The 18,638-nt window shown below is 54.1% G+C and overlaps 1 protein-coding gene across 4 annotated transcripts in view; it reads left to right on the top strand.

The window, feature by feature from the left end:
- ACOX3 (acyl-CoA oxidase 3, pristanoyl) overlaps positions 1-17,825 on the top strand; it is a 54,635-nt gene extending 36,810 nt beyond the window's left edge. For all 4 annotated transcript variants that reach the window (XM_025999372.2, XM_025999364.2, XM_025999379.2 and 1 more), the window contains exons 14-18: positions 3,607-3,722; positions 7,972-8,146; positions 9,813-9,880; positions 11,820-11,906; positions 14,694-17,825. In XM_025999372.2, coding sequence (XP_025855157.1) covers positions 3,607-3,722; positions 7,972-8,146; positions 9,813-9,880; positions 11,820-11,906; positions 14,694-14,813 — 566 coding nt within the window. In that variant the 3' untranslated portion in view covers positions 14,814-17,825. The remainder of the gene's footprint in view (positions 1-3,606; positions 3,723-7,971; positions 8,147-9,812; positions 9,881-11,819; positions 11,907-14,693) is intronic.
- The last annotated feature ends 813 nt before the right edge of the window (positions 17,826-18,638 follow it).

The raw sequence follows: 18,638 nt of genomic DNA, 5'->3' as shown, positions 1-18,638 counted from the left end.
CCTTTGCCATGGGAGGAGGGCACCTGGCCCTGTATCAGGAGACCCCAGAGTGAGCATCCCCCGGGCCTGGGGGACACCACCCGCCTGCCTCAGAGGCTGAGAGCCTGTGGCTTCACAGCATCAGCAGCTGTGGGCACCGAGGACACCCACCTCACTCTCTACTCGGCCCCGCAGGGCTGCACGCACTGCGCCCGTCTTCCCGAGAGGAGACTGGGCCTCCCCAATCCAAGTCAGCGGCCGGAGCAAGAGTGTAATCCAGGCTGGGCTGATGTCCCAGCTGCTTCCTCCACCATCATCATCATCACCATCCTCTAGAAAGCTCCTGCTCAGAAGTGTTTTCTTTCTTATTGGTTGCCACATTTTGTCATGGTTTTCCTGATGATAACCAACCTAACAGGTCTTCACCTGCCTTCGTAAAGTAACCGTAGGAAGCAGGACGCACTTAAAGATCTATTTCAGATGGTTACAGAGCTCCTCAGCCAAGTGTTGCTACAGAAAACACTAGAAAATGAGCTTATGCTTCTTATAACATCAACCCAACCAGCGTTATTTCCTCTAAAACCATCACCCGTTGTAAAACCCAATAGTAAACAAGTGGTCTGCCAGCTTCTGAACGTGCCCAGCGCTCAGTCCAGTCCCTCCCTCACAGACACCGTGCAACCAGGGGCCCCTCCTGCGTATCTACAGCAGGAAATGTGCCAGGCCGCGTCATCTGTTTTTCCTGTGAATGCCCTGGTTTTTGCAAGATCCAACAAAGTAAAAACATTTTCTAGAGGAAAAAAACGGAACTAAAATTCATTTGGTGAAAGTGACACTGAGTGCTGACGTCACTGTCCACGCAGAGGAGGGAGCGTGTGGCACGTGGCCGGCCCCTCATCTCTGGGACCCATGGTCAGCCCATCCCGCGTGTCGGCCCTGGCATGTGCTGGCTGGATCTGTGGTGAAGATTACGTGAAATCTTTATGAGCCTCGTGCTCTGTAGGACTGGAGACGTCAGACCCCTCTGTACAGAGCGTTGCCTGTCAGGAAGGTCTGAGAGATTTCCCTTCGGGGGATGAGTTGTTTATTTGGAGAGGGAGGGGCAGGCATGGCCTGTTGTCTCTGCTTCCTTCAGTTCACACACAGGCATGTGTGCTGAGGACCATCCTGTGCATCTGAGGATTTGCGCTGTCCCCTGACAATATGAGGCCCGTTTGTTCTGGTCAAATTGGCTAATTTGCAAAAATATTAAGTAATTGTGGTTCAGCATGTGTGCTTCTGACAGCCATGTGTACATACAAGGCAGTGGACTCACATTGCATCTGTTCACTGGGGTTCCATGGTGCAGTCATGGGACCTCAGGCTCTGACGTCAGCATGACCTAGGGCTGGATACTTAACCTCTCTGAGCCCCAGGGTCCCCTGTGGTACACTGGGGGGATGTGGTCATCCCCATGCTGAGCCTGGTAGGGCCGGGGCTGTGTGTTTCACTCTTGCTGGGGCTGGCTGCCACATGCTGGGGGCCACCATCTGAAAACCCCCTTGGGCACACCAGATGTAGGGAGTGCGCTGTTGCCCCGGCAGCCAGCTCTGTGGCGGGTCTTGCACCTTGAGAGGAGGTTGTGTGGGAACGGCCAGCCATACAGGAGCTCAGGGTGTGGGAACATGGTCAGATGGCAGGCAACACCCAGACTGGGTCTGTGCCAGCCAGTGAGCTGGGGCCAGTCATCTATGCCTTGCCTTGTGGGCACATGGAGGTCAGAGCCCTGCTTCAGAAGGGGACATTGGTTAAGAAGTGGGGACCCAGACAAGGGCAGCATGGGGGAGGGATGGAAGCAGGGTGGGAGGGCAGGGAGGTGGTTGGCAGGTATCTGCCTGGCCTTGAGGGGCTCACTGGATAGATGGCTGGGTGAGAATGAAGCCCCCGGGAGTTGGGGAGAAGAGGTGTGATGCTGCTGCTAGCTCAGGTGTCACTCGAGGAGTTGAGTGCCCAGCAGACATGTGTAGGAGCCCTGGGGCTAGGAGAAGGGACAGCTGGAATGCAGTAGCAGTGACCATCGTGGGGAGTGCGGGAGGGCCAGGAAACAACAGACATTTTTCTCTCCGGCAGCTCTGGACAAAAGGCGTGGGCAGGGCTGCGCTCCCTCCAGAGGCTCAGGGCTGGGGGTGGTGGGGTCCTTCTTGCCTCTTCCAGCTTCCAGAACCCCAGCTGCTCCTGGGCTCGTGCCCACATGGCTCCATCGCTCCTCTACCCTGATGGCCTACCCCATGTGTGTATCTCCCCTCTGATCCCAATAGAACACTATTGTTGGGTTTCGGGCCCACCACTCCTGGGGAATCTCCTCTTGAGATCCTTAACTGATTCTGTCTATCTTTTCCCAAGAAAGACATTTGTGGGTTTTGGGATCAGGATGTGGGCATGTCCTTTGGAGGCTTCTGTTGGAGCGACCACACCTGGCAGGACGCTGGCACGGCCTGAAGATAGCTGTGCAGAGGAGGCCTCAGAGGCACCGGCTTGTTTGCAACGGGTCCCCAGTGAGGGTCGCCTGTCTTCTTCCTGGGACCGGTCTGTGTGATGCAGGAGGAATCCCGAGGATCACTTGCCCAGGTTTTGGGCCCAGACCCAGTGTGGCCTGGTCCCCATGGCCCCTCCTGGGGGTCTGAGTTCAGAACAGCTGCTGAGCAGAAGAGCTTCCCTGTGCTGGAGAGTAGGGGCTGGTGACGGTGTGGATCGGGGCCACATGACCAGGTCAGACAACTCATACCCACCCCCTCTGTACCCTGGGCACCTCCTCCTGCCCTGTGTCCTCATCGGGCAGGTAGCAGCTCTGTTTGGCTGGGTGTTCCAAGGAGATTGGAACCTGCCTGGTACATAGGATGTGCTGTGTCAGTGTCAGCGTCATCTCTGGCTGAGATGTGACGAGGAGGCGAGCCGTCCACAGATGTGGCACAGCACTGGGGGCAGGGAGAGGGCAGGGCAGGGATGCCCTGAGGTTTCTCCCATGGGTCTTTCTTCCACCCCATCCAGTGCGTGCCTGTCTATAGTCTAGGGCACTTCTCCTCCCTTAGTGCTCCTTGGGAGGGATGTGCCTGGGCTGGGGCCCCAGGAGGACCAATAGGAACTCCCAGCTCAGCTGCCCACCAGCCCCACAGAGGCCGACGGCCAGGCTGGCCAGTGAACGGGCACCCCTTCCTCCTGCTGCTCACCCGCCATCTGCCACAAAGTTGTCCTTGATGTCCATGCAAATCCCTAGTGACACAGGGGATGTGTCCTGTCCCGTCAGACTAAGCACATGAGCACCAGCCAGAATTTGCAGCTGTCCCAAACAATGCTCACCCCAAAGGTGGCTCTGGGGCTCCCTGGCCTCTGGTTGCTGGACTAGTGTATAACCCGGGGTGGCCTCAGAGCCAGGGCATGCCCTCCCCTGGGCCTGTCCCAACCTAGGGCTGGGCCCTCCCTGTGCCTCAGTGTCCCTGTCTGGGAGATAGCCCGGCTCTCGCACTTGTCCTGAAGATCACTCCATCCGCCCGAGCTGCTCTCGGCAGCACCTTTCCCTGGTAAGTGTTCTGCAGACAGTAGATGCTTTATTGTCACTTTTTTTTTTTTTTTCTGTTTCTTGTTTTGAAGTCCCTCTGGCAGCATACGAGTGGTTGGTTTGTTACCTGCTCCTTGAGAGTTACCAAAAATTAAATGAAGAGAAAAGATCAGGAAGGAATGACTTTGAAGCAAGAAACAACAGTCAGGTACATATTTGTTTTAAAATTTGCTTTTTAAATTTGCCCTAAGTCCCTGTGCTGCCGTGGCCTCGGGAAGCTGAATGTCCTGGGGGTGGCAGGCCAAGCCCTTCGGCCCCTGGGACCTCGGGCGCATGGGCAGGTCTCTGCACCTTGGTTTGCTACAGGGAACTCCCTGGACTGTGGGTGTTGTGTTCAATGTGCCCGGCAGCATCTGGCAGCACCAGGAACTGTCACTGTCACAGCGGGGACGCTGGGATGTAGGGCCAGACACCAGTCCTGGTCCCTCCTGGCTGGCCAGCAACAGCTTGGTGACTCATGTGAGGTCACACCGGGTTTCTCTCAGGTCATTGCTACCCTTCTCAGGGAGCCTTGGTGGGAATGGTCCAGGGTGGCTTTGGATTTTGTGCTTGGACGGGGCTGGCTCCCACATTCTGGAATCCATAGCGTCAAAGCAGCCCTCTCTAAAACGCCTGCTTGCATCAGGATCTGGCCTGTTGTGACCCATACAGCCAGTATATCTGGAGTGATCGGTGTCATTTGGGAGGCCACAGATAAAGGAAACATGAGAAGTTTCTAGAACTGGGGCCATTCCTTCTCCTTGGTCTCATTTCATGAGGCTCTTTTCATGTCCTTTGGGAACTCCGTGTCCACATCTGGCCGTCTCCTCCAAAGGCTCCTGACCCCTTCCGTTACATTGTGATGGGCAGCTTGAGCGCTTGGTCAGATGCAGCCAGGAGCACCCGCACCAGGTGCGGAGGTGAGGGAACAGGATGGCATCTTTCTTGCAAAGGCCTGGATTGATAAAAGCAGCTCGAACGTAGGTTGTACAGTAAATAAGTTTCGTGGGTGGCCCCAGTCAGTAAACTTGACTTCAGTGCCACAAAAATAGGGGGCATGGAAATGATCCTTCTGGAATGGCTGGGGCCCCAGCAAGCTTAGTCTTTTGGACACTGACAGGAGTGCATTAGCTTGGCCCACATCACTCCTTTCCCTGCCTGTTAGGCTGTCACTATTGGAGTGAAAGTGGAAGTCCTCCCCCTGACTCACAAGCCAAGGCCTCAAAGATATGGCAGGCGCAAGAGGCCCTCATTCCCATGCCATCTGAATCCTGGAACACTGCCTAGAGGTGGCTGTCCCTCTGCCCCCCTACCAGCCAGCCCATGTCTGGCTCCCTGACAATGGAACCCAAGCAGGGGCTCAGCCATTTGAGAAACAATTCACCTTTAGACCTTCATTAAGGGACTTCGTAGCAGCGTTTCAGTGAGTCGCGCAGAGAAGAGAACAGGAGAGGGTGAGGCCAGCCTGGGCTCTGGGTCCCCGGGGAGGGCTGCTGGGCTGATCGGCACTCATTGGCTGGAGTGCAGGTGCATGGAGCAGCATGAGGCCTGGAGGGAGGTAATGACCCAAGTGCAGTCTTGCATTTTCCACCGCTGGTCTGGATCACAGAGCGTGCTAAGAGCACTGGGTCAGCTCTCACAGCTTGGGCTGGACATTAATGGGTCCCAAGGGGGATGTAGCCCCTTCCCATACAGTGACCTGAGCAGCCACAGGGTGTGAGAGGAAAATTGCGGAGAACGTTTACATGGCCTTGGCATGGGACGCGCCTTCTTAAGACAGGAAACTAGAAACCGTGAAAGAGAGAAAGTATTCAGATCTGACTATATAAATGCTCACCATTTCTGTAAATAAAGTCAGGAGACAGACTGCAGGCCAGGGAAGCTCATGTGACATGACCGCAGAATGTCCTGGTGGGAAAGGGTTCCTGGCGGGGAACCAGCCGCTGGTACAAGGTAGCAGGCACAGGGGTTCCAGAGCACGAACCGGGGCTGTGCAGATGAAGGACGGTGTCCCATGGGCGTGGCGAGGTGGGCTGCTGTGTTCTCTGGGCAGCTACTCCCTGCTTCCCTTAAAATCCAGAATGTGCTAGAACATTGGGTGGCTCAGTGGTTGAGTGTCTGCCTTCAGCTCAGGGCCTGATTCCGGGGTCCTGGGATCAAGTCCCACATCGGGCTCCCTACAGGGAGCTTCCTTCTCCCTCTGCCTGTGTCTCTGCTTCTCTGTGCGTCTCACGAATAAATATTTAAAATCTTTAAAGAAAAATTCCAGAGTGTGCTGACTCAGACTCGGAGTGGGGGAGCGCATTCTTTTCTCGCCTCCCCTCAGAAACAGCTGCCCCTTGCTGTGCACCTACACAGATTAGCAGTGAAAAAAGATGCATTTATTGCCTTTTTTGGCCGAGTAATACCCTCCCATGTTCAAAGTGAGAAAATGTAAAAAAGTGGGTCGGGGGTTTCCCCAGTTCCTGGAGCCAGCCCCTGTCCAGAGCTGTCTGCCTCAGAAGGCAGCTGAGCACACCCCCTCCCCGCCGCTCCCTCCCCCGCCCAACCATCCCCAGCTGCACATGGGGCTCCTGACACATGTCATTTCCTGCTGTCTTCTCTCATGGATGAAGCAGTCGAGGCCAAGAGAGATGCCCTAGGTCATCCAGCTCAGCTGTGCGAGGGGCTGGCAGGGAATCCAGCGCCAAACCCAGGGCCTGGGTCTTTGCCCTGAACTGATGTCTGAACCTGGACAATTAGGAATTCATTTTTTGCCTGAATCGTCCATTATTTGCTAATGTGCAAATATTCTCAGTAATTAGAGCACAGCAGAAACAGATAGCTTGATCTGGCTGGTTTATGGCTTCATGGGGACAGGGGCTTGTGGGAGGGGCTGCCCTCGTGACAGGGCTGGGGGCAGGGCTGCCCCTCCAGAGTCTTCACGGGTGACCGGCCCTGCCCTTGAGTGCTCCTCTCTGCGAGCACTAGCCCCAGGTTCGGGGCTGCAGAGCGACAGCTGACCCCCCGCCTCCTGGAGTCCAGGAAGAGTCTCGTCAGACTCCCAGAGGGGACACTTAAATAGCCCAGCACTGGAGGGTCAATGGATGGTGCAGGAGCCAAGGCAGAGCTGTGGCCTTACCACACATCCCCGCCTAGCGGAGCCTGGGGAGCAGAGGCTCCATCCAGTCCCATCCACGGACAGTTCTTGGGCCTGTCCTGTGCACTGTGCGATGCTCAGCAGCACCTCACCTCCCCCCACAATAATGTCAACAGCACCCCTGAGTTTTGACAACCGAGGATGCATCTGATGGTGGTAGATGTCCCTGGGGACAAACTTACCCGAGCAAAGAGCCCCTGGCGTCAAGTGTCGCAGGCCTTGTGGGGTCTGGAGCTAGAGCCAGCAGAAGCGGACCTGCTCTCTGGCTCATGGCGTCTCAGGGCCACTGGCCTTTGCTGCGGTGCCACGTCTCTCTCAGGCCTCCTGCATCCCCGGCTCAGTGTGGCTGTCACTGCGGGGCCCACGTAGCCATCTGGACCCAGCACACACAGCTCTCAAACCCTGGGCTCCACAGGTGTCATTTCAGATTCTCAGATGACATGCAGGGTGGGCTGACACCTGGTTGGCAGAGCCGTCATGCAGCCCTTCGGCCCAGCCAGCCAGGGTCCTGTGTAGACACGGCTCCTGTGCCTGCCACATGAAGGCAACATGTGCTCGTCGTGACCAGTGTTATTGTTCTAAATAGAACAAATCTGGTACGATGACACAGTGAAGAGGGGAAAAGAAAAGCTAATGAAGCTGATGATCAGCGGGTTCTGGGGCTGATAGGTGAAGACAAACACTGGGACCAGAGGATCTGCAGTGGCCTCCTGCTCACAGACACAGCGGGCATCAGAGCTCCTTCTGCAAATGCAACCCAGCTGGGAGCGGTCCCACGTCTCAGCTGCAGTTGCACTGCTTGCTTCTGGACGGATTATGAGCGGGACGGGAGACGGTTTCCTCTGTGGGGCCAGAGCAGCTGGGGCGGCCCGCTGAGTGCCTTCTGTGCCGGGGAGGACCCATTGTGTGCCCTCACACCTCCCGGGGGGTGCCCGTATGCTGCAGGGCCAGGCACGGTTGTCCCTGTGCGTTCCAGGTGGGGCCAAGCAGAGAGCGGTCACTGGGCTTCCCCAGGTCGAGGAGTACATGAGCACCGGCCTCAGCCAGGCTGCCTCTGGGCGCTGGCCTTCCCGTGCTGTTCGCATGTGGGTGATTCTCATGCTGTGCCCCCTTCCATGTGCAGTGTCACTTGGTGTCAGTGTCCCTCCAGGACATGCACTGGCACTCTGGTCTGGGTCTGTGTTCCTGAGGCTTTCTTCTTCTGCCCCCAGCACACTGTAACTGGGGCCCCAGCTGCCTGCTCACAGGGGTCGACGGCTCTGTTGTGTTTTATTTTAAGGCATACTACTGCCGTCCCTTGGCTCTGGCGTTCCTGGAGCTCACGGTGGTGCGGAGGTTCCACGAGTACACACACCAGCCCAGCGTGCCACCCCAGCTGCGGGCCGTACTGGGGCGGCTCAGTGCCCTCTACGCCCTGTGGACCCTGAGCCAGCACATGGCCCTGCTCTACCAAGGTAAGGCCTGGGCAGTGGACACCTGTCCATCTGCCCTATCCCTGCCCTGTCCTACCGGGAATCCAGCCACATCCTGTCCAGGAACTTTGCCTCCCCCGTAAGATGTTACCTTCCACGTGTATGTACTGAGCATTCATCACAGGCTGGGGGAGACCGTGGGCAGGTGAGCCTGGATTCCATGTTAAAAAAAGCAACATCAGGACAGGACAATGTTTCCCTTTCGTTCAGGGTTTGAAGTCTGTTTCCAGTTCAGTTCAGAGAATATTCCCAGAAGACCCGTACTAGCTAGGCAGGGAGCTGGTCTATAGAGAGCTGAAGCCCACACCTCCAGGACCATGAGGCCCAGACAGACACAAGCCCAGGCTCCTGGGAGACACCCTCAGGAATGCCAGACTGTGGATCCAGGGGGGGCTTCCTGGGGGAGGTGGTATGTGGACTGATTCCCAGGAGATTGGTGAAAATAGTGTAAGCCTGAATTTCTCCATCTTTCTCCATTATTAGCCTTCTAAGGAACATTTTCAGACCATTTTCCCTAATATCTCCTGGGACATGTTAATGCTACAGTCAGACTATATATCTGTTCATGTCTTGGGCATATATGTGGACTTCCTGAAGAGTAAGACTCTTTGTCCTACTCCCCTCACCAAGAACAAGGTCTTCCTGCTCAGGGCTGGTGTTGCTCTGAGGAGGTGGTGAGAGCATGTGGCTAGGTTTACAAAGGGGAGAGTGGGCTTTGAACCCAGGGAGTGGCAGGGTGTAGGGCAGGAGACATGCACTAAGACTCGACAACTCTGATGTATGGACAGTTTTCTTCACAAAAATCAAAGAGAAGATTGTGCACTCAGATGCACAGACTGTGGCCTTGAGCCCAATAGATGCCACCGCAAGCCCACTGTGGTGGTTGTAGAGGTGGAGGTGGTGCAGTTGATGGCACTGGGGATGATGATGATGGTGGTGATGGAGGTGATGGTGGTGGTGGAGGTGAGGGTGATGGAGGTAGGGTAATGATGATGGTGGCTGTAGAGGTGATGGTGGTGCTAGAGGTGGGGGTGATGGTGGTAGAGGTGATGGTAGTGGTGGTGGAAGTGGGGGTAATGGTGGTGGGGGTATGGGTGATAGAGGTGGGGGTGATAGTGGTAGTAGAGGTGATGGTAGTGGTAGAGGTGGAGGTGGGGGTGACGGGGGTGGGAGTGATGGTAGTGGAGGTGATGGTAGAGGTAGTGGGAGATGGGGTGATGGAGGTAGGGGTGATGGTGATGGAGGTGGGGGTGATGGTGGTGGAGGTGATGGTAGAGGTAGTAGGGGGTGGGGGTGATGGAGGTGGGGGTGATGGTGGTGGAGGTGATGGTAGAGGTAGTGGGGGATGGGGTGATGGACATAGGGGTGATGGTGGTGGAGGTGGGGGTAATGGTGGAGGTGATGGTGATAGAGGCGATGGTAGTGGTAGAGGTGGAGGTGGGAGTGATAGTGGTAATGGTCGAGGAGGTCTCCTGGCCTGGCTGTGACCTCCTGGCACTTGCACGGTGATTGGAAGGGGACATGGGAACCCTGGCCCCGGCCAGCGTATTCCTGCAGAGGGGAGACCTTCTCACACAAAGGGGGCACCTGGTGGGATAACGTGGGCTTCGGGTACCAGACCCTGGTGTAACCAGTCCTGTGCTTACAGGTGGCTACTTTTCTGGTGAGCAAGCAGGAAAAATGATCCAGAACGCCATCCTGACCCTGTGTTCACAGGTGAGCTGCAGTCACTCTTGGTCATCACAATTCCCATGTTACGTGTAACCACTGACATACACCTGCCTTTGCTTCCCACACATTCAAGCGTGTAAAACATCAAACAAGAGCAGGAAGATTTAAGAAAATATGGCTCTGTCAGAAATGTTAGGAAAGAGTAACTTTTAGGGAACGTCTTAGAATCCGTAGTCTGGAACGCACTTCGTACAGCCGCCTTGGGACTCAACCTCCGACTAAATTCATTTCAGGGTCGTTTTCTTGTGTATTGTATTCTTTGACCTTTGTCACCCAGAAGAGCCATGTGGACTGACCCCCACTTTATTTTGTAGTGGCGCTCGGTCCAGGGGGCCTTTCTGCAGGGGCGGACATGGCCTGGAGCTGTGCCGTCCCATCGCTCACTGCAGCCCCACGGCTGTTGGCCATGGACACATGCCTATGTGACCGAAGCTGTTTATCTTTGATTTTGACTAACTTACAGTGAAAGGGCCACACATGCTGGTGCCCCCAGATTGGGTGACGGTAGCTAGCAGAGTTCTCTCTCCTCTTGATGGGACATAATTTTATTAGAAGTCTCAAAGGACTGGTGACCTGACACTTCATTTCTCCTTGGCACTCAGAGTCAGTGCGGTTCCAGGTGACACCTCTGCCACTGGTTTTCAGGCCCTCCCTGACTCAGTTCACCAGTGGCCAGCCCCCAATCTCTGGGGCTTCTGGTTCAGTGTGTGACTGTGACTGCACTGTACCGGGGTGTGGCCACGTGTAGGTTCCTTCCAGTAAAGCCAGTGACTGGAAGGGTTTCCTTTGTGTGTTCCGGGGTGGGGGTGGGGGGTGGCTGTTTACAAAAAATGCAGCAGATGTTCACCTTGCTCCCAAATAGCCATGTCCCCTGGAGCCCGCGTCTGGCAGCTGTGGCCCAGGCAGGCAGGCAGGCAGCTGATGCCTTGTCCCTATCCGCTACCAAGGAGGCCTGGGTCATGGGTCAGACAGGTGGAGGGGGTGCCAGCCCCGTCCGGCAGTTCACTTGTGCATCATCTGTGGGTGTGTTGCTGCGGCCTCGGCAGAGGTGGCCACTGAGCCAACCATTTCGGGCTGTTACGTGGCATGTGTGCTGACCCCCATGTAGACAAGGGGCCTGGCTCTGCCAATGGTTCCATCTGAAGTGGGCAGGCTCATTCATCTGTGATGCGCGGGCAGAGGGCACATGGCCGTGGAGTGAGGGAGCGGGTGCACTAACGAGCAGCATCTGAACCATGAAGGTGTCCTGCTCACCTCTGTCGTGTGGACTTTGTTATTCCGAGATGGCCCGTTGCTCTCTGTCTGTGTCGCCGAAACTGTCCCATTCCAGGGCTCTGGTTGGTGCCACCAGGACACTTCACAATTATTTCAAGAAAAAAATGTTTCTGCATTTCAAGAATGTTCTTGGGAGTCTCATATAAATTCCATGTGTCATGTTGAAGAATCGCTTGCAGGAGGGGATGGGGAGTCCTAAAACCACTGCGCACCAGACAGCCTTCACGGGTCGACTTTCCCAGGTGCCCATAAACACCTTCTCTGGCACATTTTTTCTGGACACATTTTCCCCTGCTGCAGCAGCAGCTGCCCAGATCAGGGAGGATTCAGACACAAATCTGAGGACGCTTGCCGGTGAGTGGGCTGCAGAGCCACTTTTACGAGCAGCTCCTACCTTATTGAAAAACGGTTAACGCATTGGAAGTCTTGAGTGATTAGCAACATGGTGAAAATATTCAGACACACACCGAGGGAATCTGTGTTGCAGGCCAACGAAAAGATAATGCGTTAGTAATCAAGCCACGCACGCGCCTGCTAGGGTTACCGTTGCTAGCGGGCTGTAGCAACAAACGGCCAGTGCTCTGTTTCTCAGTGGTCACCATGGAGATTTCTGGGGGTTGCCAAGCGAATGGACTTTGTTTTCCAACAGCTGAAAGACGATGCGGTTGCCCTGGTGGACGTGATCGCCCCTCCCGACTTTGTCCTGGACTCACCGATTGGCAGAGCCGACGGTGAGGTGAGTCCCCCGGTGGGAAATGCCGGGCATCCGAGCATACATGGGGGCTGCTCTGGGGGCTGCTGGTGATCATTGCGGCGTCTGAGATGATGGCATGGGCCAGGAGGGCCCTGGCGCCTCCTGGGAAGTTGTCACATTTGGGCAGCACTGGAGGGGTGGCCAGGAGAGGTCGGGGTGGCCTGGGGCAAGTTAGCCATACCCCAGCCTGCCTGCCTGCCTCCGAGATGTGCAGTGGCAGCAACACCCTAACCGGGCCGGGGTACCAGGGTCAGCCCAAGCCCTGCCCAGTGCCAGGCCCTAAGGCTGTTCCCTGTTCTCACACCCCCGGGAGCCCTTTCCAGAGCTGGGTCCTCCTGATGTCTCACAATGCTGGCTTTCCATCAATGACCACTCACCCCTGGTAGTTTCGCTTCCCGGCAGCCCCGGCTCAGCTTCCCGATCTCTCCTGCCCCGCCATGCTCCAGAAGGATTTCTTAGAGTGATCCTGTCAGGCTGCTCCTCTGCTGAGGCCTCCAGCAATAGCCCTCATACCCGTAACCGCATGCACATCACACCCTTCCTGCACCCCAAGCCCAGGCAGCCTGCCCTCTGGCTGTCTGGTTCTCCAAGGTCATTTTATGCTATGCCCCTCCTGCCCTCAGGACTCCACCCTCACCATCCCCATTCATTTCTATGATGCTAGGCTTTCCTGCCTCAGGGCCTTTGCACCTGCTCTCGCTGCTGCCTGGAGCACTTCCATTCATTATATCTAAGCAGAACACTGCCTCTCAGCTCTTTTCTGGCACTCCAGGCGGGTGCCCCTACTTTGTCCTGCTGTGTGACCCTTATGGTGCTCGGTACTGAGCCAGCTCATATCCCTGCGAGCTATGTGATGTTCAGTGTGATGAACACTGAGGTCTGCTCAGCATCTGCTAGAGTGTTGTCCCTGTGTTACCACTTGCCTGGGGTCTTACAACTATGAGCAGTGCAACAGGATTGACCCACCTGACCCCCCCACCCCCACGGCCATGTCCTTCATGCCGAGACACCTGCTGCCACTTTGCTGTGTCTCAGTGGAGACTAAATGTAAGGGAACAGAAGCCCTCCATGTGTGCTCAAGGGAACAGACTTATCCCGGCAGGGAGGCAGGCACCCTGACCTCAGCCCAGGCCACACCTGGGGTTGGGATGGTACTGGGCCCTGGGGTGGGCAGGATAGAAGTCCCTGGGCCGGCATGGAGACAGTAACATCCATGGAGGCCTGCAGTCCTCTGACTGCAGGCCTGAGCATCTGGCTCTCTTCCACACGGCCTATGAAAAAACCACTTTGCCAGGGAGAAACCCAACATGCAGAGAAGCCAGGTGGCCTGCCCACAGCTGCCCAGCCAGGAAGCAGCAGAGCCAGGATGTGGGTAGAGATCTACCGCCTGGAGAGAAGATAGGAGATCAGGCCTCGGCCCTCGGTGTGGCCAGGGCCCGAGTGGGCACAGGCAGGAGGATGTGCCAATGAGGCCACAGGAGAGGGGCTAGCCTATGCCTGTGGGGCACTTATGAGGCACCAGGCTTGCTAGCACTTGAGGAAGAGACATGCGAGTGGTGCCCATCACGGAGCGCCTGGACATGGCATCATAGGAGGCCCTGAGCACATGGGAGTGTTAGCTGGTGTGGAAGGAACCAGAGCGGCTGGCAGACTGGAGCCCTTTGCCTGCGTGCCTGCCCTGCAGAGGCGCAGCCTGGCTCACGGGCAGGAGGGCATCCCTGTGGTGCAGGCTCTTTGTGGCTCTGGATTCCATGGTGGAATCCCCAAACCTCACCTGACAGGAAGGTTTATATGGTGCACATTTAAACCAGGTGCTGCTAGGCGAGAAGATTGTTTTAAGTGAACAAATACGGCTGCCAGAGGTTATTTAAGATGATCATTAAATGGAGTATCGTGCTCCAAGCTGTGATATGTCACCTGTGCAGAGAAAGCAAGCCTGAGTCCGTGTCTCTGTGAGAGCAAGCAGAGCAGAGGGCTGGAGGGGACCAGCAAGTGCACTCAGCATGTGCAGGGACAGTGGATTCTTCAAAGTAAGGGGCGCCCGGCTGGCTCAGTGGTGGAGCATACGACCCTTGATCTCAGGTTGTGAGTTCAAGCCCTACATTGGGTGTGGAGCCTTATACTTAAAAAAAAAAAAAAAAAAGACGAAGAAGAAGAAGAAAAAGAAGTAAAATTTGTTGAAGCCAGCCAGGTACACAAGAGGCTCTGTCCATGTCTCCGTGGACTGGAGACCTGTCCTCCTGGGCACTGTGTCTGGCACAGATGAAGTACCAGTCACCTGCTTCTACAAGGCTCACAGCTTTCCTCCGGAATAAAAGCTGTTCTGCTTTTCCCAGGGGGCAGCCCGGTGGGAGGGGTTCAGTGTGAGTGTGCTGGAGGAGGCGGCCCGCTGGCCCAGAAAGGGCAGGTGGAGAGGGTCCGTGTGCGGGTACCCACCCAGCCGGCAGCCACCAGGGGAGGGGGCAAGTGTCAGAGCAGACAGCTGGCACCTACCTGCGGGAGCTGTGCGGGCCGCCCCCTACGGGAGTTCCCAGAGAAGAGGACGCATGTGAAGCTGTCACCATAAACATGTTTTAAAGTATTACACTTTCCCAGTTGTTTTCTGTTAGAAAAAAAAGATTATATAAATGAAACCATTTTAAACTTTTCTAAAAAGCGACATAGAATTTACTGTGTTTTCAACAAAAGCTTATGAGGGCATCTGCGTCTGTCTCCTTGGCTGTCTAAGGAATCTTGTTTATTATTGATGTATGTGCTTGTTTTTTGTAGCTCTATAAAAACCTCTGGACCGCTGTCCTTCAGGAGAGCCAAGTGCTGAAGAGGCCATCGTGGTGGTTGGAGTTTACCGTAAATAAGCCCCGTGTAGGAAGTTTGAAATCAAAGCTGTAAAGGTGTGGTCTATATATGCAACAGGATGTTACTCAACCATTAGAAATAACGAATACCCACCATTTGCTTTGATGTGGATGGAACTGGAGGGTATTATGCTGAAGGAAGTAAGTCAGTCAGAGAAGGACAAACATATGGTCTCATTCATTCGGGGAATATAAGAAATAGTAAAAGGGAATAAAGGGGAAAGGAGGGAAAATGAGTGGGAAATATCAGAGAGGGAGACAAAACATGAGAGACCTCTAACTCTGGGAAACAAACAAGGGGTGGTGGAAGGGGAGGTGGGCAGGGGGTGACTGGGTGACTGGCACTGAGGGGGGCACTTGATGGGATGAGAACTGGGTGTTATGCTATATGTTGGCAAATTGAACACCAATAAAAAAATAAAAACAAAAAATAAACCAGTGGGACTTGGAAAAACAAAAAAAAGAAATCAAAGCTTGTAATCACAGCACCATGACAGCTCAGTCTAAGTAAACTGATCAAGCTAATGAAGATGTTGACCTCTGGTTAAGACAATGCTGGATATTGCTGCTGCTTTCTGAACGCACTTCTGCTCGTCCTGCGCCAGCCTTTCCAACCAGATTTGCTGGGATCACTTCTTCCTGATGGACTGGGTTTTTTTTTGTTTTGATTTCGCTTTTTGTTTTGGATAATTAGGACTTTGCACGTGCTGTGTGTGCCAAAGAGGAGGCCAGCTGCTCATAATCGGAGGTTTTCTGGGCAGATGATCTTTTGCATTCTGGGATTTTATTATTATTATTATTTTTTTACAAACCTCTGCTTCACTAAGTGCTTAATGATGCCAATCTGGTTCTTTGTCGACTAGTGTGACTTTATCATATAATTAAATCCTATTTTAAGCTTACCTGAATGATGTAGTTTAAGATTTTTAAGGAGAAGAAAACCCATTTTATATGGAAATAGAAGTTTCCATCAAGGAAATGTTTCCAAAGAAAATAAATGCATTAACATTGGTCTGGTCAGTTTATGGTCCTGACCTGCCGGCTGTGTCCACAGATTCCTTCATTCCAGTTTGCAGCTCGGATCCGGCTGTTCTGCTGTCAGCAGCATGCCCCGTGCTGCTCGGCAGCTCCCTGCCCTGTGCACCAGTGAGCACGCCTGCCTTCTGGTGGAGGCCAGGTCGGAGGGACACACGGTTGCTCGTGTGTCCCCCACTCAGCACAACCACTCAGCAGCACAGTGGGCAGACGTGACCCGGGCACCCACAGAGCACAGGTGTTGCCAGGTGAACGAGGATGGCGTTCTGTTTCCAAATAGCCCCAAGTGCCTCTGAGCATGTGAAGGCCAGGGCAGGACCTGTTTCTCAAGACTGAATTTCCAGCTTTGGGAATTACCATAGTGGTTGACTTGAAAGGGAGAGCCCGACCCCACCCTGGACACCTGCTGCCACTTTGCGGCCAGCAGCAATGAGTGGGTGAGAGGAGCTGCTTTTAATGAACACTTACTGCATGCAGGGCTTTGTCATCTCCATCTCCTGGACCATCAGACAGCCATGTGAGGGGAGTTATGAGCACATCCATCTTACAGGTGAGAAAACTGACCCTGAAAGCCTCAGTCACCGCTGTGGGCCAAACGGCCAGGAAGTGGTCCAGCCCAGAGCACCTGTGCGACCATCCTGACGTGCTCGGTGCAGCATGGAGTGAGCAGTTGCTAGTGTCCATGTCATAGTTTAACTGGGGAGCAGTCCACCTGAATGTAGCCCACCTCTGAGTGGGCGGCTTCTACCAGCAGCTCCAAGAAGCAGTCCAGGGTCCAGCGTCCAAGGACGCAGCTCACTTCATTGAACCCACGTGTTGGTTTACGGGGTCTCATCCATCCTGCAAGAACAACAGCCGGCAGCTGGCACGCCCTAGAGCCTACAGAAGCCAGTGGTGAAACCAACCTCAGGCACGATTTCAGGATGTAGAAAGTGTCAAGGAAGATCTGACTCACGACTCCACTTTCAGTAAGAACCACTGCTCATACATCATTTCCTTTGGGGCCAGAGGGCACAGCATTGGGTTCGGTGTTGTCCTGGGTTCGTGCCAGGTCTGCCTCATGCCACTCTGAGGCCTGAACATTGACCGTCTTGTCCGCACTGCCTGGGGCCCGGTGGACAGTCCGTCCCGCCTTCTGGTAGCATCGTGGTGCACCCCTTTCCTGAGGCCCTTCTGTGTGCTCATTACTCGTGTGTGTGCGTGTGATCTCCCTAACAGACATGGGGCCATCCTCTGGCTGGACTCTTTTTCCTGCTGAAGGGCATTTCTCAGGCATTTCTCCTGTCAAGCAGCATGAATGTTCAAGATTAACAAGCCTCCTGCGGAATGTAGAGAGTGTCTGCTCAGAGCAGCTCTGTGCCTGGGTCAGCTCCTGGAAGCCGGCTCTCTGGGACCAGCGAGTACTGGTAATACTACTGCCGCCGAGTCAGAGGTTGGAGAGCCAGGGAGGACTAGCACAGGGTGAGAGCCTGGCAGGGCCAGATGGCCTGGGCAGATCCCCGGGGCACCCCCACTCAAACAGCATGAACAACAGAATCAGCCTAGTCCCATGCTTGTCAGCATTGAAGTGGGCTAACATGTAAGAAACCACATCTGGCTCTTGAGAGCTCTCCCCATTATCACGCCATTCCCGGGAAGGCACCTGCCTTTCCTGCTCTGTCGCCCCTACCAGCCGTGTCCTCCTGGTTCCAGTCTGGGAGGTAAGGAATACTGGTGCCTCCTGGGCAGATGCTCCCTACGGAGGCTGGGGGTGTCTTCCCAGCTATTTCTAGGTTATCTTTACATGCTCTGCGATGATTGCCCCTTCTTGCTTTTTGTCTAATGGAGCTTTCAGTTTTTACCGTATTTTGTTGACTTTAAAAATATCTTTTACATATTAAGAACAATAAACCTGGGACACACGTATTACCTATTACCTTTCCTCATTTATCATTTGCTTTTTGATTGTATTTTCTTCATTTTTATTTAACATGAAGTTTAAAATAAAATTTGGAATCTTACGTATATAAAACTAAGACTCTTTTCTGCTTCAGCCTTTGAGTTCATGTTTGGAACATTCTCTCCCACACTGAGATTGTTTCTACTTTCATCTGTTTTTCTCAGCATGCATCACAGTTCTTGGTTGACCAGGAATTTGCCTTGAGATATGGTGTGAGATAGGGATCCCAGATCGCTGGCCCCTCAGCACTGCCACTTGCGTCAAATGCCAGAATCATGGACGTTTCCAGGCCTATTTCTGCCCTTTTCTATCTTACTGTCTTTTCTTACATCAGCTCCTATGGTTTCCATTATTGTGGCTTTCATACTTTTCAGTATCCTTTGGAGCAGTCAAGGCCTCTCTCATCTTTTGAGAAAAATGTCTTAGGCGTGCAAACTTTGGTATTATTTTGTCAAATTTAGTGCTCTCCCTTTCCCAAATTAATGAAAGCTTCTTTGGAATTTGGGGGTTTTGTTCCATCTATAGATTACTCTTAGGAGGATTTATATCTTTATGGTCACTAGTCTTCCCATCTAAGACCATTTATTCATATTGTTTTTAATAAAAAGCTATCTCGCTTTAGTATATTTGCTTTGTAACTTAGTCACTTTTTGAAAATCTTAGTTATGAGACTAACCCTGGGGGGCTCAGTCCATTAAGTGTTTGACTCTTGAAGGTGGTCTTGTCCCTGGAACCACTCCTCCCACAAGGTCAGCGTTTGCCCAGCACCCAGCCACACCTGGCACCATGCAAGGATGTGCATCCTATTTACAAGATTCCCCTCTATGGGACATGGCTTATGCGGCTGTTTGGGTATACCCCAGACTCTACATGGAGCGTGTCCTA

The sequence above is a fragment of the Vulpes vulpes genome, chromosome 14, assembly GCF_048418805.1.
Source record: "Vulpes vulpes isolate BD-2025 chromosome 14, VulVul3, whole genome shotgun sequence".
In the NCBI taxonomy this organism is placed as follows: Eukaryota; Metazoa; Chordata; class Mammalia; order Carnivora; family Canidae; genus Vulpes; species Vulpes vulpes.
Note: the sequence above shows the minus strand (reverse complement) of the source record. Positions and strands in the feature narration are given on the sequence as shown.